Raw genomic sequence first — 26759 nt, 5'->3', positions numbered from 1 at the left:
ATTCTATGTACTGTTAGACTTGAATATATCTTTTGACAGAAATCATACTACATGTATTTATTTTCATGATTGCACCATCATTTAAAATAACTTTGAAAAAAAATTTAAATTATTATATGCCTTGCATATTTTAGGAATTCTGAGTGAAAAACGTAATTTAATGAATGCTCTTGCTGATGTTGTCAAAAAACATGACTGTCACTGTATTAGAAGGACTCATTACAAAACACAATTCATATAATCATATTGAGTCAGGAAAGTTTGGTTAATACTGGTTTATGCACCTTTAAGCTCATTTTCCATTTCTGGTTCAATAGGCAAAAAAAAAAATATAATAAAATTAACCCACCATATGTACATGAAAAAGCTCAGGACTTGAATTACCATAAAAAAAAAATTCTTGATCCATACCCACCTTCTTGCAGACCTAGCTGACACCTATGCTATGATAGTGAGGCTTTAACAGAAGAGAGAGGGGTGGGGTCAAAAGACATTACCCAATGGTACGATCATCTGCCGTGGCCACCTCCCACAAATGTCCCATTATGGGTGCGTCCGCCCTGTTCACATATGACGATGATGATTATAACAAGTGTACAGAAAAAAAACTCCAAGTACTGCATGCATTGCAGATGATGGGCTTTCATTCATTAAGCAAGCCCACCATTGCTAGTGTAATGAAACTGACACAATACAAAAGAATAGGACATATACCTTTTATCATAACTACATGCATTTGAAAATTTATTGACTGAGAAATCGTTCCTTTTTTTTTCTCCAATTTTGGATGTTTAGGTTTCAATGCATACATGTAAGTATTGTTTAGAAATATGGCCCGTTCCATTGCATACTGACAGCCGAGGGTCGTGATTTTGTGTTGGAGAGATGAAACAAGGAGATGTTAGTGTTAGCCATACAACAGAGGGAATACTGAATCACATGCTAATAATAAAACCATGGCAGATGGCATTCTGATGCATCAAAATTTCAACAAAAAGAGCTTCATTACAGATAACTAGCTCTCGTTAAGGCTTTATTTTATAGTAAATACACTCATATGTCAAAATGCCATCCTATGTTAAAGTAGGCAAACAAAATATTTACTAAATACAAGAAGCAAACTAATACGATACCCACAATACAAAAAATAATATTACTATAAGTAAAAGGGAGATAAGAATATTTCTGTAACCTGATAGAAAATAATATTTGCACTTTTTTTATGTGTCTGTGTAAAAAGTATCAGCTAGTGCTTTTCATAAATAATTTAAAAAAAAAAAATCATAAATTATCATTATATTCATTTATATAACATTGCCAAAAAAATCTAAAAGTTTTTATTAATGTTTTTTTTAAAGAAATTTGATTTCAGGACAAATTAATTATATTATATAAGATTATATTACAGAAATATACTTTGTCAAAAACTGAAAAAATTGTTAATTGTTATTAGAACATAACAAGGAGACCGCATATGAGCCCAGCAGTAGCAGCTGACAAGGCCGTACGATACACGATTCCTGGCCATACCCTTGTACGAAAAAGTCCTCGAACATGCTGTACTCCCAAAGATGGGCCATGATAGGGGCATCAGCCCTGTGTATACAAACACATTAACCATTGGATCAAAATCATCCATCATTTATTCAATATTCAAATTACTCTTAGCAGATTGATCTGAGAATTATTTTTTATATATATACATGTACTTCTTCTTCTCTTTTTCTAACTTTTCTAAAATGAAAGATATTAGTATGAAATGTAGGAAAGTTGTTAATTTTTGTAATTAGTTCAAAAACATTAATCTAGGTATGTAGAATAAAATCAATATATGTATTACTTTTATTTTTGATTTTTTTAAATTTTTTTTTTGAAAATCAGTTTGTTGTAACATGCCTTTTCTTAAGTTTAATTTAATGTATCATTTTTTTTTAAACAAACTATTTTTTGTTGATTTAATTTTTGAACTAAAATTTAATTCAAGGAAACATAAAAAAAAAACCTTAGTATATACACCATTATCAATAAAACCAATTCATACCTTGAAGTTACATCTACGGTAATTATTTTAATCAAAATCTCATTTTTTTTCTTAAGATCTGAACAACTCAACTGCACATGCAAATTAAAAAAGAATTCAAATGCATTTAGAAATTATTAAATTTCATCAAAATATAAAATGTTTTAAAAACTGTCATCCTCATGCAGTCAAAATGTATAATAAAACATTTGAACATTTTTTTTTTGTATACTTTGTTTATAAACTCTATTTTCTGTAATTTTCTGCTGCATTGATTTGCATATTACTGTATTTTGAATATTTATATTTTAATTTGATAAACAAAAACTGGAAACTAATTATATTTTAAATGGTCAGTTTTCTAAATTGAATTTATTCACTTGATACATTTAATGGAAATTAATCTAAGTTCAATTTAATAAAATGTATACACAATATATACTTAATTAGCTTACAAGTTCACTGTGAAACTCAAAGATATATTTTTTAGGCCAAGTTTTTTCATGGGCATATAACTTTTTATGCATCACACAGATTATTAGATAAATATCAGAAATTAACAGTGTCAGAAAGCAGAAATCAATATAGTCTTGTCAAACACACAAAGGTTCACAACATGAATTAATGTAACAAAAAATAAATAGTATGAAAACATTTTTTATATCATTCAAAATAGGTTAATTTAACTTTTTACTCAAGTTGCAAAGATAAAAGACCAATAAACTAATGGGATTATAATACCCCCACCTTAAATCATATACTTCTCTAAATTGATAGAGCAAATATTGCCTGTCAATACTGTATAGCTTTGATACATGTTGGAACTATGACATTGAACAAAAAAGAGAAGAAAGATTTCCAAAAGCATCTCTTTAAAGCATCAAAAACCACTTCGTTATTTGCCTTTGATTTGCAAGTTTTTAAGTACAGCTATTTGTAAGAACCAGGCAGAAACATAGATGACTGATTCATGATAGTTAATTTGTTTGTAAAAATTGGTACAAACACATTAAAAAACATCTATATGAATATTTTTTCTTAAATATAATTTGATTCTGTGCACTGGTTTAAAAAAAAATGAACTCAACAAACACCATACTTGCTGATTCAGTCTACAGTCTCTATTGTATAGTGGTTACACATTTAAGGTTTGTTTCTAAAAATCCTACATTTTCCAGGTATATGGAAAACAAAACTGTGTTTAATTGATTATGCAGAATTTATATCAACTGAAAATTCCATGGGTTATCCAAACTATGAATAAATATTACGATTAGAAATTATGCAATTTCATCAAAATCTAGTTATCTCCCTTTGTCGCTCTTCAGTGTTGGAGTTGAAAAGGGTACAGTGATGCTCTTCCGTGTGTAGAAGGTCATGGAAGGTGAGGATTATGCAGGAAAGAAAATGTAGTTTTATTTGAAATTAAGTAATATATTGAACAATGTAGTTAATATATTTCATATTAGGGAATATTAGAATCCATGGAAAGTAGTCTTGTATGCAGTTTTTCTTCATTTTTACCTGATAAAAGCAAGTGTACCACATCACCTTATTTCCCAAATGAAAACAGTTTAGTGTACGTGAAAAACTGTAGGAGAAACATTAAAAACCACCTCAAATCATGTAACATAGGAGATATAGCTTCTGAGGGACATTTGATATGTTACCGTGCTGGTGTTTTTTCGCTATTTGGGGACTATACCATCTGTCCATTTCATCGATACTCCCTTGGGATACGATGGAAGAAGAAGTCATCCTGCTCACACCCGAATCACAGTACAACGGCAAAGGCAGAGGTTGGGAGGAGCATTACTTTGTCTATGTCTCGGCACCTTCATACAGTATATGGATATATTGTCCCTATTGGCTCAGGTATATATACGTATTGTATTTGTGTAGTGGAAGTTGCATATATCATGTCAATGAATAGATTTTGCATACATGTTAAAAATGCAGACACATATCAATTTATATAATATTGAGAACAGGATAGATTTCAGAATTAACATAGGCACTAGGCAGGGATCGACATAAATAACAATCTCTGTTATTTATGTCTCTGTCAAAGGCACTAAAACCCATCTTAATCAATGTATAAAATTTTTATTCTATAACATTTTATACATGTAGTAGGTTATATGGAGATAAAAAAAAAATGTTATATTGATTTAAATAGGGAGCACCTATAATTATGTGCGAAATGCCACAATTAATATATCCAGAGACATAAATAACATTTATTATGTTATTTATGTCTCTGAGATATCACTCTTGTATCTTTATTGAATGCGTTTTAAAAAATTCTATTAAATTAACTCACAATAAAGGAACATATTTTAGCTTCTATGTCTTTTATGCATAATTTAAAATACATTTTTAGGCTTGTGCAGTAGATGTAGAAAAAATGTAACCCAGGAAATGAAATGGTGCGAGGTAAGAAATAATTTTTATGTTTTATTTTAAAACAAATAAAACAATGAATTGAATGCTATTAAATAACTTATACATGTATGATATACATGATTGATTATGGGAATAGATGAGCACACACACACACACACACACACACACACACACATAAAAAACTTATTTCTGTATGCTATTTTAAAGTACATAATACCTAGTATATAAAACTCTAAAAATAATTTGGCTGCATTTTTAACAAAATGTATTTAAATTTGCTTAGAATAAAGGCAATGTATTTATCTGTTTGATCATGTCTATAATCAATATGATTATGATATTGACTTTATCGGAATCGCACGTCATACACAAATTAAACTAAAAACAATCGGGATCGGCATTTATAAAATAAAGAATTTATATCGCTGCATGGCCAAGTTAGAGTTCAAATGCATTTGTGTCTCGTTTTAGTGATTATTTTGGAGTAACAAACTATTTTGTCAAGCTAAATTTTAATATATGACATAATTTCAGTGCTGTAAAGATGCATCTTCTGCTCAAATTTGCAAAAATACCTCGGATGACACCCCTGAAGCAACCTTACAGGTAATGTTATCAATTTGTCTCTCACTAGTCTTCAAACAGTTTTATTTTATGCACTAATTTCATGTGCTTATAAAATATGAGGCTAATTGTAATAAAATCCTGATAGTTGTGTGTACAACTTGTCAGAAACTTTCTAAAGTTTGTTTTAATGATGCATAAAAGTACAGTAAATCGATCAACTCTCAAATTTGGACAAAGTCAAATGATTTTGTTTTCAAATGATTTTGTTTTGTTTATACATTTCCATGTCACATGCACATTGTACATATGTTTCTTCTTTAACCTGTTATAAACCTTCTTTTTTTTTAAATTTGAATATTTCTGAATTTATCTCTTTGAAAAGAGATGAATATTGCTTGGGTAATTTGAAAAATATTATAAATTTTTGGAGAATTGATTGGGATGAAAAATTATTTACAGAAATACTGTAATGAGCAAAGAATTGGACCAAACAGTTTTAAAAAAAATTGCATTTTAAAATAAAACCTGTATGAGTTTGATCTTTTACTTATAAACATATATACATTTTCAGCAGTCCAGGAACCTCCAAACAAGGACAGAGAATTATGCTGAACAGTGCCATTCAGAGACAGAGAATTCCACTGAACAGTGCCATTCAGAGACTTTGTCACAGGTATTTGCTTTGATACTTGATTCCCTAAAAATTGTATCCTCCTAGCCGGCACCCAATAGGGATCAGTCTGTGTGTCCGTCCATCCATCTGTCTTTCTGGTATCACTTATCTGGGGCATATTTTCTCTTCCCTTGGCCCAATCTGGCAAATACTTCACAGACAAAGTGCCTTCTGGTAAAGGTTGACTTGTGTAGTGACCTTGAATCAAGTTTTTATATCAACCTTAAGGGACTAGCAGACCTTTATTTGTCAAAATCCTTGTCTTGACTTTGCTCTCTCTCTCTCTCTCTCTCTCTTTCTCTCTCTCTCTCTCTCTCTCTCTGACCCAATGAATCTCAGACTAGACCAGAAGACTGCCAGTAGGAATTGGCTGTGAGGTGAGCATGAATCAAGTTTATTCATTGCCCATAGAGTACTTGTTTAATTAAGGGATGTGCAATTATCTTGACCCAAATTTAGTAGAGGTTAAGGTCAAAGCAGAATCCCCTGTAACACTTTTGTAAAAACAGGGCATCTCAATGATGTCTAGTGGTGTTTCATATGTAAAGTTGTCTTAGATACTGTCCTGTAAAAATTGAAGACTGGACATATATATATGTATATATATATATATAAAGAGGATTTGTAAATTTTGTGATTTTTTAATATGATTTATCCAGTGAGTTGAAATGGTGTTAATACTCACTAGACTTGTCAAGCAAATAAACTATATCAATTTATGCTAAATCACACAATCATCATAATTATAGAAGCTTTATTTTTTTCATATGGCTTAAATACACCTCTCGCAACAACTTGCATATAGAATTTTGTTGTTAAAGATGTGCATGTGATGTGATGATATTTCGGAACTTGTGCTTCTTTATGAAATTAAATTATGTGCAGTATTTATACATTACCACTTACCAGACATTCATTTTGTGTACAATAAATGTCAATTAATGTGGGAGAGTGGGGTATGTGAGCGTGGCCACTTTTTAGCTAGCTTTTATGATCACTTTTAGTCCAGCGTCCATCTGTCTGTTTGTATGTACGTTAACTTTTTACATTTTTGACTTCTTCTCCAGAACCACTATTAAAATTTGTTAAAATGGAGGGCCACTTCATTCAAGGGGAGATAATTAAAAATCATTGAAAATTTGTTGGTATTTTTTAAAAATCTTCTCAAAAACCATTTGGCCAAAAAGGTGAAACTTGTGTGGAAGCATCCTCAGGTAGTGTAGATTCAAATTTGTTCAAATCATGATTTCCAGGGGTAGGGTGGGGCCACAATGGGGATGTTGAATTTTTACGTAGGAATGTAGAAGGAAAATTCTTCTTCTCAGAAACTGATCAGCCAGAAAAGCTATTAATCGTTTGAAAGCATCCTCAGATAGGGTAGATTCAAGTTGGTTCAAATCGTAATCCCTGTGGGTAGGGTGGGGCCACAATAGGGGGGGATGTCAAATTTTTACTTAGGAATATATAGAGAAAAATCTTTAAAAATCATCTTTTATTTTAACACAATTTTTCTAGAAAAGCTCTTACTTTAGTCAGTTCAGATAGTGTAGATTAAAATTTGTCAAAATCATGATTTTCATATAATATGATAAAGGTGGTCTCATAATGGTGATACATCGTCTCGGTGAGCTTTGTAATCTGTGATTACCTATGTTTTAAAATTGTTTTGACTCTGGCTCCTGAACAATTCTTGGGCCTCACATAATCCATAAATAAACAGTTGTTTAAGTCTGATCATCTTTTCGAGAACTGCAATGCTCAATACTAGTATATGATATGACTGTAAATTTTGTTAAAAATAATGTAGTAGTGAGTGGGAATGAAACCTTAGCATAATGTTTCAATAATTTTCAAACATCCCTTGCATATTTATTTTTTTAACGGGGTTTTCCAACGGAAAAATCTGGTTATTAAAATGGTGAAAAATGGCCGGCGGGCGGCTGCCAAAAGGATACCTCATTGTACAGATAACTCTTCCTACAGTTTTCAAGATAGGAAGTTGTTCTTTTGCAGATCAATTGTACATATATCGGAGGTGTGCATATTGCTAGGATTTAGATTTCCGATAATTTATGAAAAAAAATACCAGCTTTTGAACTTAGTCATTTTTGGGCAAAATATTGCATATAGGGTACCCTCATTGTACAGATAACTCCTCCTATAGTTCTCAAGATAGGTAATTGTTCTTTTGCAGATCAATTGAACATATATTAGAGGTGTGCATATTGCTAGGATTTTGATTTCCGATAATTTATGAAAAAAATACCAGCTTTTGAACTTAGTCAGTTTTTGGCAAAATATTGCATATAGGGTACTCCATTTCACTGGATACAGGTTGACTTGGATTATGGATACAGTTCACATAAAAGAAAACCTGGTTTGCTGTCACATTGACAGCTTTTCACTTGTATTTAGTTGTACAGCTTCTAAACCCCAACCTCCCTCAAAATCTTAAAATTCACTTGATGGAAAATTGTTTTTACTAATCATTTCAATTTTTTTTTCACAGACAGGTGAATCGACAACATATACTTTGTCACAAGAATCTAGCTGGAGCACTTCCTTAGAAGGACAAATACACCTCACAGATGGAATAGAAAATCTGAACAACACCTTGATGTCTCTAAGTGGTGGCCAAGTAAGCCCAATAAAGTTTCAGCTGAAAACTCCATTGAGGGAGGTCCAGTCTAGCACAAGAAGATATTTAAAAAGGAAGGCCAAGGAGGTAGTGCATACAGTTCTCAATCATTTGGCTCCAGGACAATCCAGTGATATGTTCCAGTTACTTTATGAAGACAACTGTCATGAGGATACAGAGCAAAGTGATAAAACAGAACTTGAAATCACTGATACAATTCTTCAACTCTATTGTGAAGCTGAAAACAATGCTCTCAAACGTCAACTTCTGTCCCTGCTGTCCTTGCCGAATGCACATAGTAAATCGAAACTTCAGAAACTCATTCCAGGACTTACAAAGTGGGAAATTGATCAAAGTCGAGCACATGCTGCATCTCATGGAGCAGGTTCTTTACCAGGACCTATGGAACCAGGATACCGGCATCGCATGAACAAAGAAAAGCTGGAGCTTGCTTTATCTTTTTTCTTGGATCCAAAATTTCATCAAATTTGTTCATATGGAACAAAAGATTTGCATTGTGACAATGGACAGACTGTCACCATACCCCAAGTAGTGAGAACAACATGCCACTCCTCTCTCCTACAAATGTACAAGTCATACTGCTCTGAAACAGGTTTTGTTCCTTTGTCAGATTCTACTCTCTACAAAATTCTGTCTACATGCTCTGCAAGTAAGAGAACCAACCTAACAGGTCTAGACAACATTGCCACTGATGGTGCTGCAGCTGTAGATGACCTAATAAATATGTGTGACCAATTAAAAGGATTAGGATCTGAAACAAATACAGTTGCCAATCTCACCACTGCCTTAAAATCCCTAAAGATGTACCTCAAGTCAGAATATAAATTTAGCGTGGGACTATCTAGTGGATGCCAAGATCATTGTTTGAAGTTTGCTTTGAGTCACCCAACCAATGTGCTGTTGCAGGAAGAATGTGATCATTCCCATGAAGAAATTTGTGGAAAATGCAACATCCTCAATGAAATAAACACTGCCTTGTTTAATGAAATCCAAAATATCAGAAGTAAGTAATCTTTTTTTGCTCAATTTTTTTAACAATTTTTTAGAATTAGAGCTTAGCTATTTTATATTCGCAACAAAGCACTTCATTTAACATGTATTTTAACCTTCCCATTTTTTGTTCACAGCATCTGACGTAGCAGAAGAGTTAGCATTAACAGCAGAGAAAGCTCTTGAGAAAATATCAGATTGGAAAGCCCACATACTAAGGACTCAGAACCAAGAAGAGGGTAGATATAGTGCATTAGAAGAGCTGCAGCCACACCAACTTCTGATTATTATGGACTGGGCAATGAAGTTCCTTCCTGCACTTTATAGAGAAAAGCAGTCAGATTTTTTTGGACAAAAAGGCATGAGCTGGCATGTTTCTGTTGCTATATTTAGAGCAGAAGATGGATCTTTGAAGGTACCTTTCAAGATATTATTCAGACAATGTCACACATTTTTAATATATCAATGATATAAAGATTGAGAACTCTATATACACATGATATACATAAGACATTGACTAATTGGACGCATTTGAATAAGATGGAATTAGATTGTCTTTTAATTTGATAGAGAGAAAACAATCTGTAGTAGTATACAGCATATTGATTATGCATGTATAGGTATAAAAATGATAAATCCAACTTTGCATTTATAGCACAAGACATTCAATCACATTTTTGGAGCAGTGAGGCAAGATTGGTTTGCTGTTGCATCAGCCATCGAGCACATCCTAAAGAGTATAAGAGTACAAATGCCTGGAATTGAAGAAGTTTTTTTACGAAGTGACAATGCAGGTTGCTATCACTGTGGGTGCCTGTGGCTGAGCATGCATGGAATTAGTGAAAGAACAGGTGAGATTTCAATTGCCTGAAATGATTTTTCTTTATTGTTATACTTGGGTATAAAAGGAAACCATGATATTTTTTGTTGTTTTATTTTAAACAAACATTGGTTTATGATTGCATCATAGATTTTTTTGGCAGAATTTGTGCAAATGATGAAAGTAGTGTTTATAAGGTTTTAATAACTTTTTTTTTCAGGTATCAGCATTGTACGCTATGACTTCAGTGAACCTCAGGCAGGAAAAAGTTATTGCGATGCCAAAATTGCCCATATGCGATCCAAATTAAGGATGTTTGTTTCATCTGGAGAAAATGTAACAACACCATTTGACATGAAGAAGGCAATAATGGATGGAAGTGGTGTAGCAGGATGTCAATGTGCAGTTGTGGAAGTTGACAGGAAAAACCAGACAATGACTAGTCATTGCATCAAGGGAATCACCAACATTAATAATCTTGCCTTTGAAGGAGATGATATCATTGCCTGGCACAGTTTTAGCATTGGTATTGGTATCAAGATAAAAAGAGAAGATGTCTTGAAAAGTGAGCAGCTTGACACAGGACTCATCATACTGTCTGACTTTGAAGAACCATCAAAAAACTATGGTGTGATCTCTCACATAAAAAACTGTTCAGTTACACCAACCAGTATTTTCCACTGTTCTGAATTAGGCTGTAATCAGCAGTTTTCCTCATACCAAATACTTCAAGAGCATATTCTTCTGGATAGACATGTTCAAGAGAAAACATCAACTTATGATGCTCTACGACATCATTGGTCCGAGTTGTGTAATTCCAATTTGTTCATTTCTAAACAGCTGGTGCAAATAGGCAAAGATCACCATACCCTTGTAAAGAATTCATCAGTAGAGAAGCTTCAACAAGGATGGGCACTGAAAAAAACAAGGAAATTTGCACGCTTCTCTTCCAAAGTGAAAGATTTTCTCCATAGAGTTTTTCAAGAGGGCGAAGAATCAGGTAGGAAAGCAATTCCTGTTGAAGTATCTCAACGTATGAAATCTTTACGAAACAGCACTGGAGAGAAGTTTTTCAATCCCGATGAATGGCTGCAGCCTTCTCAGATTAACTCCTTTTTTTCAAGACTTTCTCTGAATGCAAAAGCCAAGGATATCAAGGATGAACCAGAAGAAGATGACCATCTGCGAGAAATACTGCAGTCAATATATGAGGAAGAAGAAAGAGACAGCATTAGAGATGCCATGACCTTAGAACTTGACAGTCCAATATGATTGTTTAAACTTGTACATGTAGAAATATTGGTGCTGTCTTTCAATGATTGTTGGTTTGTTTAGATAATGTCTGTATGTACATCTAACATGCATAGAATCATAAATGATATGTGGCAAAACCTAGGTGTATTTTTATATGTATTCTTTCAGCTTCTGTGGTTGTCATGGCAATAACAGTTGTGATAATGCATAGATATCTAAAAAGTAGATTTCAAAAGAAAGGAAATATACATGTGGGTTATTTTTTTGTATTAATTTTTATCAATTTTAAAGAATTAAAATGAAAAAAAGCTAAACTTTAATTTGCTCACAGTCATAATTACTAGCTAATAGACTCTTTGTGATTTTGAAATATTCCTTGTTGAAACATATTAGCACAGGACTTTACTTTGATTTATATATAGATATACACGTGAAAAGTCATTTCTGCTTCAACTCTTTCTGTAGTCATTATGCTGCCATGGTAACAGAAATTTACAATTTATCTAAATTTTGAATTCTGAGGATTGGCATTCTCAATTCTGTATATTTGAAATTAATGAATGTTTCGTTTAATATCTCAGTTTGATCTTTTAAATATTTGACAAAATTTTATTTTACTCAAATAAGGATTGTGATGATATTTTTTGTTGCTAAGGTAAAAGAGTAATACTAAGATTCCAAATGCTGTAATTCAAGTTTAAGATATGTATTTTCCTTGCTACATGTATATGCTCAAAATTTTTTAAACTTGTGCGGCTAACTGAAATATGCTCCCAAAATGTAAAAATTGAAGTTGTATTTTTTAAGGCAATTTTTTGGATATTTCGTTGCCATAGTAACAGTTTGATAGTTAATAAGTCACCAGTTTTATCTGTATTTTGTCATTTTTAGGATGTGTACTTTCTATCTTATATGCTCTATTTCTTTTTAAACTTGTATTTATTATTAGCAGTATGTCCACAAAATGTAACAATTTTTGGTTTTTTGATGAAAACGATATTTTGGGAAATTTTATTGACATGGTTACCAAATGCTTTTTAAAAACCCATCGGTTTTATCTAAAGTTTTAAATGTTCAAGGTGTGTACTTTCTATTTTAGGTATTAAGATTTCTTTGACAAGTGTTATTTTTCCACAACATCTTTCCAAAATATGATGATAGGTAGTGTATATGTAAAATTTGAATTTTCATGTAGTTTCATCGCCATGGTAACACATTATGTATTTAAAAACCCATGAATTTTATCTTAAAAGTGTTTTGTAAGGGATGTGTACTTTTTATCCTCTGTGCTCAAAATTTTGGCACATGTGGCATTTTTACGTATTATGCCCTTGAAAATGTTTGATTCTGAGGAAAAACCTTAATGACGATTTCTTAAAAAACAACATGTTTTTAACTTATTTTTACCATTTGTTGGAAAGGTAGAATAATATTGTTATTATGATTAACAGTGAATATATTGGGCCATATTTACAGAAACAAAAATAAAATTTGTATAGTTTTGTTTAATTTTTTTTTTTAATTGCCGAAAGTAAGAGATTAATTCAAAATAGTATGTGTTTGGTGTTTGCTGTTCAGGTACATTTACATGGTGCCATGTTACCATGGCAACAAAGGTTGAACAAAAAAGTCATCATCTCCAATGATGTTCTGGTGGTCCATAAAACTTCATATTAAAATTTCATAGAAATCTGAGTTGGTCATGAATCACCCCCTGCCTGGTTCTTACAAATAGCTGTACTTAAAAGTGTACTATTCAGATTTTTTTTAAATCACTCTAGGTCTTATCTTAAGGTGGGGGCATCAAATCAAAAATATTATTTCAAAACAATGATGAGATGAAATTCCTGTCAACTACATTTTATGTACGTCATTTACAATCATTATAAACCAAAAGTTCTTTTTTTTTTTAAATTATGCAATATCTGCCTTTTTGGAAAAAAAATTGAACAAAGCACTATGTAGCATAAATTGTTTACTGAACAAAAAGTTCACCTCACATACATGAATATCTATTAGTTCCATTCATTAATCAAATAATTACACATTCTTAAAGATGAGAAAGTCTGTATCATATATAATATTAAATTTTTGATTGCCATTAATCAATTTCAGGGATCAAAATAAATAAGAAATGTATCTATTTTTGTATGACTGTATAAAAAATATACTACCATCGTGCTTTTTATTGAAAGTGCATTTTCATTCTGAATGTTATTTAAAGAAGACACTGTAAGATTCATTCTACCCAGGAATAATTTCATTTAACTTAATTTCCAACATTTCACTTTGCTGCACAATACACAAAAGAATCGGTTTTTTGTACATTAACGGAGCCCATTTTTGGATTTATTTTTAAAAAATCAAAACGTATAAAAATCTTATACCAGTATTTAATACATGTAATATTTAGTACAGAGATTAAATAAAGATTTCTCCATATTCCTTTCATTTGATCCCTGGCATTGATACTTTCAGGTAACATGTTTATGTTCATAAAAGATGAAACCAGAGGCAATACATACATGCATGTTCGTTATTTAAAAATGACATTTTTTTTAAATTATTGAAAATGCTTGAATATTTAACATACATGTATGTATAAAGTAAACATTAATCTTGTTTCCATCCCCTCTTAACATACACATGTAAAATTGTTAAATTGCAGAAATTTAGTTTCAAACTTACCATGAGTGTTCCGCGTTGAAGCCAACCTGCCAAAAATAATTCAACAAATTTAAAAAATCACATCTCATACACGAAGTCCGCATGCTCATTTCTGAACATTTTAAACCGACCCCATTATCAAAAGACTCTGAAATTTATAGAACTGAACACCGAATCAATCCCGGTGGAGCCTCACTCACTCTGCCATTGGATGTGACAACAAGTGTGAAGGATTTATCAAACCATCGGTCATATCCTTTCCCATGAAGCATGGCATTTCCAAACTGGCTGAGTTTAGAAGGGTCATTCTAAAAAGACAGCAATGTACATTTCTGTATAATTTCATTCAATTTTTGCTCTTTTTTTCTTACCAATAATAAATGTAATTGCATTCAATACATATATTTTAATTATGAGATAAAATTACAAGAAATGTACATGTAGTACATTAAAAATTAAGTTTTATCCTTTTTTTATACAAAGTTTAGCAGCAACAGTTTATGTACAGTTGATGTGCTAGTGTACTAACTTTGTCATAGTTCTGGGGTTCATCATCAAGGGCCACAAAGAAGGCTGCCTGAAATAAAGAATAAAATCAATTTCAAAGTAGCAAATTGGAAATAATATACTGTGGAATCATTAAATTTCGCGTTGGCTGAATTTTCGTGGAATTCATGGGTACCTCTCATCCACGAAATAACATCCTCCACAAAATGATAAATTAGGGTATTGAAGTCATATTTCCTTTGTAAATATATGAGAATACACGAAATAACATCCCCACAAATCTGTAAAATTTAGACCATCCACGAAAATTGGCCCCCATGAAAATTAATGATTCCAGTAGTACAAATCTATTTCAGAAAAAACCCTATGTACATGTATTAAGCTTGTATGACAAAGTGTGTGCTACTTTTCCAATATTGTCCATGTTGGTTATTGATTTGTGGCAAATAATGAACACATTACTGACATGAATCAATGCACATGGTATATCAAGGTGTATTTCAATATTTATTTTTACCCTTTCTTATAATAATTCTATTTTATCTAAATAATGAAACCCCCAAATTAAGATGGCCGACTGTTCTGACCTTTTCTACAGCATCCAGGGAAGCCTTGTTCTTGCCCTTCCTGAAGTACTCCTCTCTGGCGTGGTACCAGGGAACTCTGTCCCCGGCGGTCAGGGCAGCCAGATGCTCCTCCCCGGGGGCAGGCTCTGAGTCATCGTCTAAGATCTGCTGGATTGTCCTACACAGAGGAGCAGTCATTGAATAACAAATGAATTCTGCTTGTTACATGTACATGTAAATTGATTGGACTTAACAATCTAATCTACCTCATACCATACTTAATTTTTTTGGTCAAATCTCAAGCATTTTTCGTATAGATCAGACATATCTGATCATCCTATTTGTGAATTTAATGAATGCATTTGAAATACACAACAGCACAATTAACCCCAAACCCCAGTCATTACTAAATCAATAGAATTGGTAGCTACTACATGTAATTTCATTTCTGAATATTGGGTTGGCTGATTAGTTGCTCTAATCTATAAATGACTCTTAAAACAAAGTTATTACAGTGTATAAATGACGATGAAGTAAATTTACTTTTCGATTTCCACAGGTTTCAACAGTTGTCCTCTGAAGTAGATGTACACCTTGAAATATCTGCCTTTGTGGTACACCGCAATGTGATTGCTGTCCTTATAGTGTACAAGCTTGTCTACAACACAACACAAGTATTGGTGTAAAAACACGTTATAGGCTACATGTACACATACAATAAACTATATCAAGATTCCCAAGCAGAAGTCACTAGTGGGTATTACTGTAGAATCATTAGAATTTTTGGTGGCTTAATTTTTGTGGTATTCGTGAGTAGCCCTCCCCCACAAATTTTCACCTTAAACAAAAACAAATTTAGAAAGAGTTATCTTTCTTAATGAAACTGAAAACAGAGGCATCCACAAAATTACATCCCCATGAACAATCCACAAAAAATGGCCTCCATGAAATTAAATGATTACAACTACATGTTCTTCATTCAATTTAAAATATTTCATTTATAGGACTTAAAGACTATGTTTCAAAATATACTAAATAAAAGGTGTATATTAATATCTGTATACAGGATTATTTTTGCCCCTTGTAATTTTCGCCCTTTTACAATTGCAAACAGTTTCGCCCCATCTTAAATTTGCCCAGAAAAGTTGTGTGTAAAGAGAGACAATTCATAGAAACATTTGAATTCGCCCAGTCTTAAATTTGCCTGCTGACAGCAAGGGCGAAAGGGACTTAAATTAAACAGGGATGAATATTTCCCTGTATACAGTATATAGAAATAAAGAAAACCATTACCTTTCTCGAGTCCAGGAACACGTGTGGTTTGGAATTGACGTTCATATTGAGCTGAGCACAGTGGTACAGTTTTGTTCAATAAAATCTACAATTCAAACAATCACTGTACAATGTGAGTTAACAAATAAGGCAATCTCAATTTTAAGGCAGTCCACCACGAAGCTCACTTATACATTGCAAATTATAAATGAGGCAATCTCAGAGACTATTATCAGCTATATAGTAAGGAAGTTATACATCTTTTTCCCATCACTCATACAGGGTTGTCTCCAAGACCCCGGGAATTCTCTCACCTATAATGCCTTAATTACCTGGCTATTATTGCATTTCAAACACAATGTAGCTATAAGCAAGACCCCCAGACCCCCTTGTACCGGTACTTTTTTAATTTCTTCCTTCTACTTCAATTTTTAGAGACAACCCTGCTCATATATCATTGTTTTACAAAATAATGCTTCAGATAAAATCAAGATGAGAAACTTTCTTAATATATACTGCATGATAATGAGGCTGACTGCTCTATTACTGTTTGCAGTTTTATTTAAGCACTCACTGGGTTGAGTTCCTCCCTCTCCAGCTCCCGCCTGTACAACAACATGGCATAAATGATGTTGGCTGCCCGTGAGGCCTGTCTGGAGGTGGGGTTGATGAAGACAGCATCCTGCAAAACAGATGACAAACTCTCGATAGTACACAAAGTAACATTTTAACCCCATGCAATTTACTTCACAAACTCATAACAGCAGACTTAGTATATTACTTTGACTCTTTGACTGTTTACAAAAGCTTTTCCAATTGTCACGTAGAATCATAAAAATATTACAATTAAGCAAATCTAACAATTTGACCAAAAAAAATGTTGAATTGTTCAAGATCATGATAATTATTTTATAGAAAAAAAAGTTGTTATTTTGACTTCAATTTCTCTAAGCTACAACAAAAAGTTGTCCTTGAATTCAGAGCAAAATAACCAAACTCTTTCTGCATGATCCTCTTTGAATTTTTTTTAAAAAGTTGTTGCTGTTTTAGCACTTCCTTAAAAACTAAAGTTTCCTACAAAAATTACTATAACCATATTATGTAAAAATTTCACCCCAAAAATTAAAGTTTGGAAGTATATATATAATAGGGGCTAATGGATAATTTTTAAATGCCTATGAACTCTATCTTAGTCTATAATTGTATTTTTAATATGGACAGCGTACCACTGCATAGAAGTTGCTGTTGATCATGAGGGGAGACCGGCCACTGAGGTAGACGTAGTCCTCCCACCAATCAGACACGTAGTTTGTGGCCCAGTACGACTTCAACACCAGGTAGCGCTGCAGTTTTTTGCCGATGCCATCCTCAAACTCTCTAGCCAACTTCTCCATTCTGGAATATTTCTCCTCGTCCAATAACGGTTGGACTGAGGTAAGGTACTGAAATGAGGTCAAGTCTGCATTTACTTCATTCATTCTGAAGCATGGTAATCTTAGCAGATAACAGAAAATTCATTTCCATTTCATAAAGTCAATATTACAATCAAAAGAAAAAAGATTTACATGTACATGTTTTCATGCAGGAAATTCAATATGAAATTCTACAAATGTACTTCATCAAAAATACATTGCTTATCAAAGAGCAAGTTTGAGAAATATGATTAAGAAGATGCTGCATGCATACCCTGTTCATGGTGTCATGAATACTTGGCACAGACAGCTTTGGCAGAGAGAACTGGTAACTCATCAGCATGGGTTTTCTACCACCCATCAGTTTAACAGTTACCTATAAATAGATGAAAAAAAGAAAAACATTGACAGAAAAATATGGTTAAACATTAATTGATGTATACATGTACATTATATTTACAGAAATATTTGGCAAATAGTTGCTCTGTTGAACAAACCTCTGTACATTCTATTTGCATAGTTTCCACAGCTTTATTTTGTTTTACAATTTTGAGCACATATAAAAAGATATATTAATCATTAATTAAAATCTAATTTCAATCAGTGAAATAAATCTTACAAGCTAGAGTTGAGTTCAAAACAATAAGCATGTAGGTACATTTTTAATTCTTTCAACAGTAAAACTGTTCATGCACTACACATTAATTCACAATGATCATACAATTTGTTTTTCTGTTGCAAAGTTTTAGATGAGTCTATCTAATATTTCCTGACAGACCAGAAATTCATATACATGTACAATTCAGATGGGAAACCCACCAGCCAGAGTTTGGTTTTGAGTGACATTGGTCCGCGACTCTCGTACATCCAGCTGTGATAGTTGAGGAGCAGGCGTAGGGTGTACTTCCAGATAAAGGCCTTGGCCAGCCAGACCAGTGTAGCAAACACGATGCAGCTCCCATAATAGGACACCAATGGAGAGGCACTACTCAACCTGAATACCACAGATAAAAACTCTTCATGGAATGTACCCTTCTTTGGACCTCATCTTTTTCTTATATGTTCAATTTATACAAGAGTACATATGCACATTCAAATGAAGATGAATTACCCCCCTCCTCTTTTCAGATTAATTTTGATTGATCATCAATTCAGTATATTCAGGTAGATAAATGATACTGATTTACTTAAGACATACTTTTGTTTTCCAGAGTAATTTCTTTGTAACTATACATTATCTGAGCTGACAAAAAAAATCAATGCAAGAAAATTTGCTGACAGGCAACCATTTATCTTTACAAAATATGCAATAGAAACTCCAATGAAAAAGAATGTTGCATTGCTGTCATTTCACTCATAATGAATTCTGACTTGGTCTATTTGATTTGCCTGAGACTTAATTAAAATGATGTGCTGTCATTGGCTAAAATATGATTCCTGCTTCTATGTCTGTAGATGGTGAGCATGCAGCAACTTACAGACAGCAACATGGCAGCCCTAACATCTTTTTTTCATTGGATAAAATTTTTTCTTCAAAAAATTTACAAAGGGAATGTTCTTGTTACACGTGTATTGACAGAACAAAAGGCTTATGAGGTTTGATACGGACTCTCTACAGAAATATGTCTGGTTGTTAAAGTTTATAGAAGGTCAAGCTAATGAATATACCAGTAACCATGGATTTAAAACCCCCAAGTCCTGCGTTGACTTTGGTACCAGTGAGTACATACCAGGGGAAGTGGGTCTTGATCCAGCCAATCATCCCAAAGGAAGGGTCCACTCCAGCCAGGATGAAGGCCAGCACGAATGTCAGCACAAACAGCCAGCTCATGGGGGATGCAGGGTACACACCATTCTTCATCTGGTTCTGTTTAATACACATCAAACAAAAGCTCATATTAGGATCACGGCTCTCAAGTTCCCATACCAATGGATTTATATGGTGATTGGCGTGGGGATGGGGGGAAATGTGAATTTGGGGTTTTTAAAAATTGAAATTTTTTAAAGGTTCCTTTTTTCATGATTTTAACTTGATTCATTTTCCCTAATATTTTTCATTATAAGCTACATTTATACATCTGCAGCTGCTCTACTTGTTTTTGCATCTCTATTGTGTCTCTGAGTGTTTAAAACTGGTTAAATGTGCAAAAAAATAACTTCCTGGTTAAACAAACTGCCATATGCTGCTAAGCAGTTTAGGATTTCAAATGTTTGGCCATGCAGGGAAAAAAAATAAGCTAAACACAGACTACTCAAAAATATTTTATCAATTTTTTTTTAGCATGACACATAACAATTTTCAAGAAATTACTGGAGGGTTGCTTTCATTAATTAGTAAATAAAACAACATAAATATAAAAGATCTAAATGAGTAATTTACAATGCTGGTGATGGCAGTGTCTACTGATTTAAATTAATCAATATTAAGGTCATGACAACCACTGCATGTTACCTGCACAGGTTTTTAAGTTAATAAAGTACCTTGATCCTCCCCATGGACTTCTTGATGGACCGTAGACCACTCTTGAAGACGGCCTTGAGGGCCTCATGGTTGACGTCCACATTGACCCCCTCATGAGTGACCGAGAAGGTGAAGGCCACGGCCGAGTGGGCTTCAGCCATAGTAGTGACAGCAAGGGATCTCTGGTACTATCACCTGTAATTAAGTACATAATATTAACATGTATAGGTAATTTTGGTTATGTACACCTGTAAAGTATACACATGATGACATAATATTAAAGTATGGTACAGGTCGGTAATGCAAGTGACACATCAGAGGGTTGTAAATGAATATATAATGTCTATCAGCATTTAATGTTCATCAGTATTCATCCATGCAGGTATATATTTAAATTCATATCACTACACATGGATAAATGTAGGTATTTCTCCTCAAAGCACTTGTAAATATAGTTGTATATAGTTTGTTGTCAACACTCCTAGGACTCACAACGTTCACTTAATTTCAACTTTCATAAGTACCGGTATATAATCACTGAGCACTTTTTCTTTTAAATAATTATCCTACTCCTTTTTTTTTTAAATTGAATATTTTTGCTAATTACAAGTTAATATATTTTTTCCATATAATCAATTAACAGTGTACTGCTCAGTATAATAAACAATTAAGCAAGGCCATTACAAAATCTTCAAGATCACCTGATTTTGCAATAATTTAGTTAATTTAAACATTTTAGATAAGATTGTATAGGACAAGAACTCACTGTTTACAAAGTTTAAACATCTCTTTGTTTTCCAACATGAGACAAAAGAGCACATTAATTCAACATGTGCGATAAATGTATCAGTCAATACCACTATAAAGGTAAACCTTGTATATTACATATTACAATGGGAACTACCGGTAGTCAGAGGGCTAGACTGACCTGTAGCTACAGGATAGTCTACATACCGGTACATCCTCCCGAGAAAGAAAATTTAAAATATTTTGATAAACTACTACTTTTACATTTATGCACGCAATGAAGCACTCAACGTGAAATACTCAGAAAAGCTTACAATATTAATCACACAAGTTAATGAATGAAAATTCTAATTACTGGTATATTTTGACTATGCATGCAGTCATCATGTAGACAGTTTCCAATATTTGATCTTTTGACATCCAGTAATGGTAAACATGAGAAAACCTCAATCCATCTCATTACTTTACTTACAATGACTTAATCAGAAGAGAAGAAGTTTTAGACTAAAGGGGCTAACCATGCATTCCTTACGACATCAATGTATAAAGCAACATGTAAACCAAATAGAGTAGCGGTAAATGAACTCCTACAACAAATGTCTAAAAATTAGAAAATCCGGGATGTACGTCATTTACAGAGCACTTACCTGGTATTCATATGCATTCAACCATACTAGGGCAATCTCAAGCATTCAAACTGTGAGCATAATTTAATAAAACTAACGCATCCTCCAGTGCATTATTTCCTAAATAACCTGATCAATCTAACAGCCCCCTTTCTCAAACACCAAAAATGTTTAAACTCTCTCTCTCTCTCTCTCTCTCTCTCTCTCTCTCTCTCTCTCTCTCTCTCTCTCTCTCTCTCTCTCTCAGAGATATCATTCCTGCTTTTCAACACAGTTTCCAACAACAATCAGTCAAGAAGTTTTTATCTAAATGGTTTACTCTTCCACATATTATTTATTACCACTTTGAGCATAGTTTGGTCCTTCTGTGTAACTACAAGATCTATAACTAAGTATATCAAAAGTTTAAGTCAGGCTGCAATAGCTATTAATCAAGAGAGAAAGTCCACAATTTCTAAATACTGCAACCCATACAGCTTTATGAATAAGTACTAATTAAAATCATTAATAAGCATGTAATTAAAATGAATTGTTTAGGACTGCCATTATTTGGTCAGAAAACTGTTGTAATATTTTAGATGAACAGATTCTCTCTCCTACCTCTAGCTACACTAACAGTATTTCATTTGAATTTTTCAAATTCTTTAAAAAAGTGTTAAAAACTGAACTTCATTTATTTTACAACGATTGATAAGCAAGTTCTACAATTTATATTAATATCTCTCGTTGGCACGGATGTTAGCGCGAGGGGGTCATTGGTGAGGGAAGAAGCCGGAGGACCCGGAGAGAAAAAACAAAAACAAAAAAAGTGTTAAAATTGCCTGCATGTGTCCCATTAAATGAAATGATTTTAAGTCAATTAATAACCACAAATGAAACAACACAAGACCCAGTGTCATACATTGTCCACTCTCTTAATTGTTCTTACTTCAAAAATACTACACACCTCCAATAAAGCAAGGCAAACACTTTTAGTCCCTTTGTTTACACCTGGATAGAGTCAGCTGGGAGAGCTGGGGCCCCACGGGACGGGCAATAAGTAGGTCAAACATAAACAGCTGATCAACATGACATGCTTTGTTAAGCATGACTGCTTTGTATGGTAAACATTTATGACACAGTAACAAGTCAAGTACATGATCATTTGACCTATATCTTGTCTAATTATAATAATCGTTACTAAATTTGTAGTTAATTTACAAAATATCAACTTAAGTCACATAGCAGAATAAATTTCATGTAGCAAAGTAAGAAAATAAATGTGGTATAACATCAGATAACCTAGGTTCCAAGAAGTATTTATTCATATTGAATCTTATAATTTTTCTCAAATTTTGGCACTTGTCAATTTTAGCAAATTTGAATATCAGTTCAACATTGTAAGAAATTTTATCATATTGATTTTCATATTGCATTAAAAAAAACCCATCAAAAACCAAGAAAACCTTAGGAATTAATTGAAAATAAAATTAAAAATAACTTTATAATCAATACTTCATACATACAGTTAATTAATTTCACTGCATCAAAAGAACGTGAGTTTGTTATTGTTGTCCTCTGCACGAGATCATGTATACACTGGCTGTAGCTGCATGCCAACTGATCAAAACTTACTAACTTAGCACAGCACTAAAAGGTAAGGGTCCAAAGTCCAACACATTACACCTGAGAGAGGTGCCCCATGGGGGAATTATTCAAATATAACGATCAACCTTCAGGGATTTAAATCCCACTACATGCATTAAACTTACCAATTCTAGTATATGTATTTAAATTTAGCTTATCTTATGAAGTATTTCGTAATTTCAAATATTTACAGTCAACCTATGGTGACTTTTCAAGTCTCGAACAAAGTTGACAATATACATGTACATAAATTACCTTTTAAGAGGCATTCATTTATTACAAGTACCGGTATGTATACTATTTAAAAACTAAACCAGCAAAGCAGTTTTCAAATTAGAGCAGAATAAATTTACTCTCATTAACTTTTTTAGTGCCTCTTTCTTAATCATACGGATCAATATCAATGAACTTGTAATATATAATATTGAGCCAAAGAGAAAAAAAAAGTTATTGTTCCATTAGAAAGGTTTAAAGTTTGATTTTTTTTTTAAAAATTGACGTAAGTTAACAGAAACTACATTTTGTGTATGACATCCTTTTACATCACACAACAAACAAAAAACCCTCCTTTTTACCTTATTAATAAATGGTCAAAAATTTCAACAAAAATAAGAATCAACTTAATTTAAAGTGATGGTCTAAGTTAGCAAGCCACCAGCAAGCACCAAAAGGATCAACAGGTCTACAGATCTATAGAATTGTGCATCAGCCTTGTGAATACATACTGCTTAATATTTATATGTATAATCTAAGGTGCCACATAACACATCATCTCAAAATGGTAGACCTCTGATCGAAACGACATTTTGTTATATTAAAAGGATTTTATCGATGGCAAACATATAACTTACTCCATAGTCGAGTGGATAAAGAGTCAGGCTTGTGGTCCATATGAACCCAATTTCAAATCCCCCTGTGGCTTTTGTTGTTACTTACTGAATTGTAATTTTTAGATATTGATTTCATTTTGTATTTCCAAACTGCAAATTTTTCACTTACTTGATATATGTACAATTTATTTATCATCATAACTTTAATAATCAAATAATTAACTGTTCATTTGAATTACTTTTTCCAGGTGTGTTATTCACCCTAACTGTTCAGAAAACACTTTATATCTGTCCATTACATATCGTTCACCAGATAGTGTACTGGTAGACATGTCAGTCACAATGACAGACAGTCAACAAATATACACTAAGTTTAAACAAATAATACAGGTATGCATATTCATCTACCTGTAATAGGTACAAATTACATGAACTTTTTTATTTCTTGCCCATAATATACAAGATTATGTTATGTACATGCAGTACTAGAAGGATCAAGAAAACATCAAAATGAAATAACATTAAATACGTTCATACAAGGGAATTACATTGTTACAAATACATGAAACTGTACGACGCATGAAATTATTGATTTCATATATATCTAATGTGACAACTCCGAAAGCACACCTGACAGATTACAAATAAATCTGTAACAATTTCTGTAATCAACTTGTTGAAGGATGTATCTGTTGCATGACACCCTAAATGGATATAATTCATTCTCTCTCTCTCTCTCTCTCTCTCTCTCTCTCTCTCTCACTTTCTTTCTCTAAGTCCAGGTGATAGATATCTTGCTATCTTACCGGTACTATCTAGTATCTTCAATACTTTTAACAATCTACGATCCTCTGCCATGCATGTTGGATAACTCTATTCTAGTACATGTATCTGGATTTTTTTTATTTGTACCATAAACATGATAAATCTGCCTTTAACTGTTAAACATAGAAAATTTTAATTAGCCTTCTTGTGTTAATATTACGATCAGTTATTCAATGAAATGCTTGGATTAGTTGGTCCAAGAGATCAACAGTAACCACATATAGGTTATGGTAAAGAAATTTTGAGCCACTGATGCACTAATATAGTACCTGTTAAAAATTTTGTATTAATTCCACTATATTTATCATGGGCAAATTTGCGATAACTTTGTAAAATGCATGGATACCACCAAAATGAATTTCATTTCATTTGTAAAGTTTGAATAACGAATAACATTTTTTTATAAAAAGAGGCTGATCGAGGGTCGGAGAACCTTAAAACCTAAAAAAAAAAATGAAAACACCAAATGTCAGACCCCTTCAAATGCTTGAAAATAAATTTGATACTGTTTTTAAAAATATCAAGATAAATAAGTAGTCTCCTCTAAAAATTGAAAGGGGGGAGTGGTTGTAACCCCCCCCCCCCCCCCCCAACCCCCGCTTCATTCAGTCTCTCCCCCTTTACAATTGACTTCGTTATCTGCCTCTTAAGATGTCTTCCCAATGTTAAATACCTTCTAAAAATCTCCTTTCCATCACTAAACATGCTTTCCTACAACTTTGACTTTGCAGTGTAAACAAGCCGACTGGCCCACAGCAAGCTCAATGACTAAATGATATGCATTGCCATATATATCTTACTTAGCGAGAAAAGTATGTGTTTCACTAATCGATCAAACTTAGAGAGTAACAGATCACTACAGATCAATCCAGTGAAAGATTCAAAGATCGTCTTCTTCATGTATAACATTTCCATGAAGCAGACGAGTGCTTTCTATGTCAAGTGGTTGTCGGTGAAGAGCATCAATGTGAACCACTAATGAAATGAATTTCTAAAACGCTAAAACAATTTTGTTGATCTGCTCATTTACCTTTGATCTATTTTGTTCGCAAGATCACAAGATCACCTCTCGTCACTGCAACTCAGCGTTTTGACGAGACTACACGGCCCAGTTGTCCCTCAACGGATCTTGTGACGTCACGGTAATCACTTGAGTGTTTTTCATAATACAGATTTCGACGTTCAAACGTCTGTTTGACCTAAAGCTAAAGTCTAAAGTTGAAACCAGATGAACATTTTATTTCCGCGTGTTATTCTCGACGCACACGGAGCAAATCGTAGATATTGCCTTGTTGGTTGGTGCTGTTTATTCGAATTAAATGTTTTTTCTTAAGATAGATAACACAAATAAAACAAAATATCCTATTTCGTTTAGGAATATATAATCTGTATAAAGATGAGAACCCATTTTAATGAAGGCTTAATAATTCTTTTTGAATAATGATTTTTAGAAAATCAGAAGGTTAAATATACATGTATCTATATTCTTACGATGTAAAAGACATTCTAGACGTTGCAATATTCCATAATTAAAGAAAAACACAGAAATCAACTTGTTTTACATTTATTTAATATCACAGTCACATATGTAAGATGTTTTGCAAAATAAAATATTTTATCTATAAATTCGTTTTCATTTAGTTTGCATTTTCATACTTAATCAGTCAGTAGTAAAAATATAAATGTTTATTAACAAAAAATAACAATAATGAACTGAAGGGTTTAATTCTTGTAAATTAAGCCACACAGGGACATTAAAAAGTGCATGATTAATTTATTACACAGAATTCAAAAATTTCAATAAAAACTTTTTTTAAAACTTTATAGCAGC

At 32.8% G+C, this 26759-nt stretch overlaps 2 protein-coding genes across 6 annotated transcripts in view; one reads left to right on the top strand and one right to left on the bottom strand.

The window, feature by feature from the left end:
* Positions 1-26112, bottom strand: part of LOC105328226 (carnitine O-palmitoyltransferase 1, liver isoform) — a 32181-nt gene extending 6069 nt beyond the window's left edge. Inside the window, exons 1-15 of one of the 4 annotated variants that reach the window (XM_034477347.2) lie at positions 25959-26112; positions 20295-20469; positions 19544-19680; positions 18633-18807; positions 18088-18189; positions 17628-17843; positions 16976-17083; positions 16423-16507; positions 15673-15787; positions 15151-15307; positions 14586-14633; positions 14257-14364; positions 14078-14103; positions 1531-1596; positions 498-560 (exon numbers count right to left, since the gene is read on the bottom strand). In XM_034477347.2, the coding sequence (XP_034333238.2) occupies positions 498-560; positions 1531-1596; positions 14078-14103; positions 14257-14364; positions 14586-14633; positions 15151-15307; positions 15673-15787; positions 16423-16507; positions 16976-17083; positions 17628-17843; positions 18088-18189; positions 18633-18807; positions 19544-19680; positions 20295-20435 (1547 nt within the window). In that variant the 5' untranslated portion in view covers positions 20436-20469; positions 25959-26112. Of the gene's footprint in view, positions 1-497; positions 561-1530; positions 1597-14077; positions 14104-14256; positions 14365-14585; positions 14634-15150; positions 15308-15672; positions 15788-16422; positions 16508-16975; positions 17084-17627; positions 17844-18087; positions 18190-18632; positions 18808-19543; positions 19681-20294; positions 20470-23152; positions 23307-25958 lie in introns of those variants that run through there. The other 3 variants (XM_034477348.2, XM_066070471.1, XM_066070472.1) reach the window with 3 other exon arrangements.
* Positions 2943-12006, top strand: LOC117690275 (uncharacterized). 2 transcript variants are annotated; one of them, XM_066070470.1, is made up of 8 exons: positions 2943-3895; positions 4404-4456; positions 4961-5032; positions 5568-5666; positions 8176-9328; positions 9453-9730; positions 9971-10166; positions 10356-12006. In XM_066070470.1, exons 1-8 carry the CDS (start codon positions 3505-3507, stop codon positions 11405-11407), a joined length of 3294 nt encoding a protein of 1097 aa, XP_065926542.1. In that variant the 5' UTR covers positions 2943-3504; the 3' UTR covers positions 11408-12006. The 2 variants fall into 2 exon arrangements, with proteins under 2 accessions (XP_065926542.1, XP_034329773.2); XM_034473882.2 differs by having other exon boundaries at positions 5565-5666.
* Positions 26113-26759: the final 647 nt, after the last annotated feature.

The sequence above is a fragment of the Magallana gigas genome, chromosome 9 (genome assembly GCF_963853765.1).
Source record: "Magallana gigas chromosome 9, xbMagGiga1.1, whole genome shotgun sequence".
NCBI lineage: Eukaryota > Metazoa > Mollusca > Bivalvia > Ostreida > Ostreidae > Magallana > Magallana gigas.
This window is presented reverse-complemented; position numbering and strand designations above follow the sequence as displayed.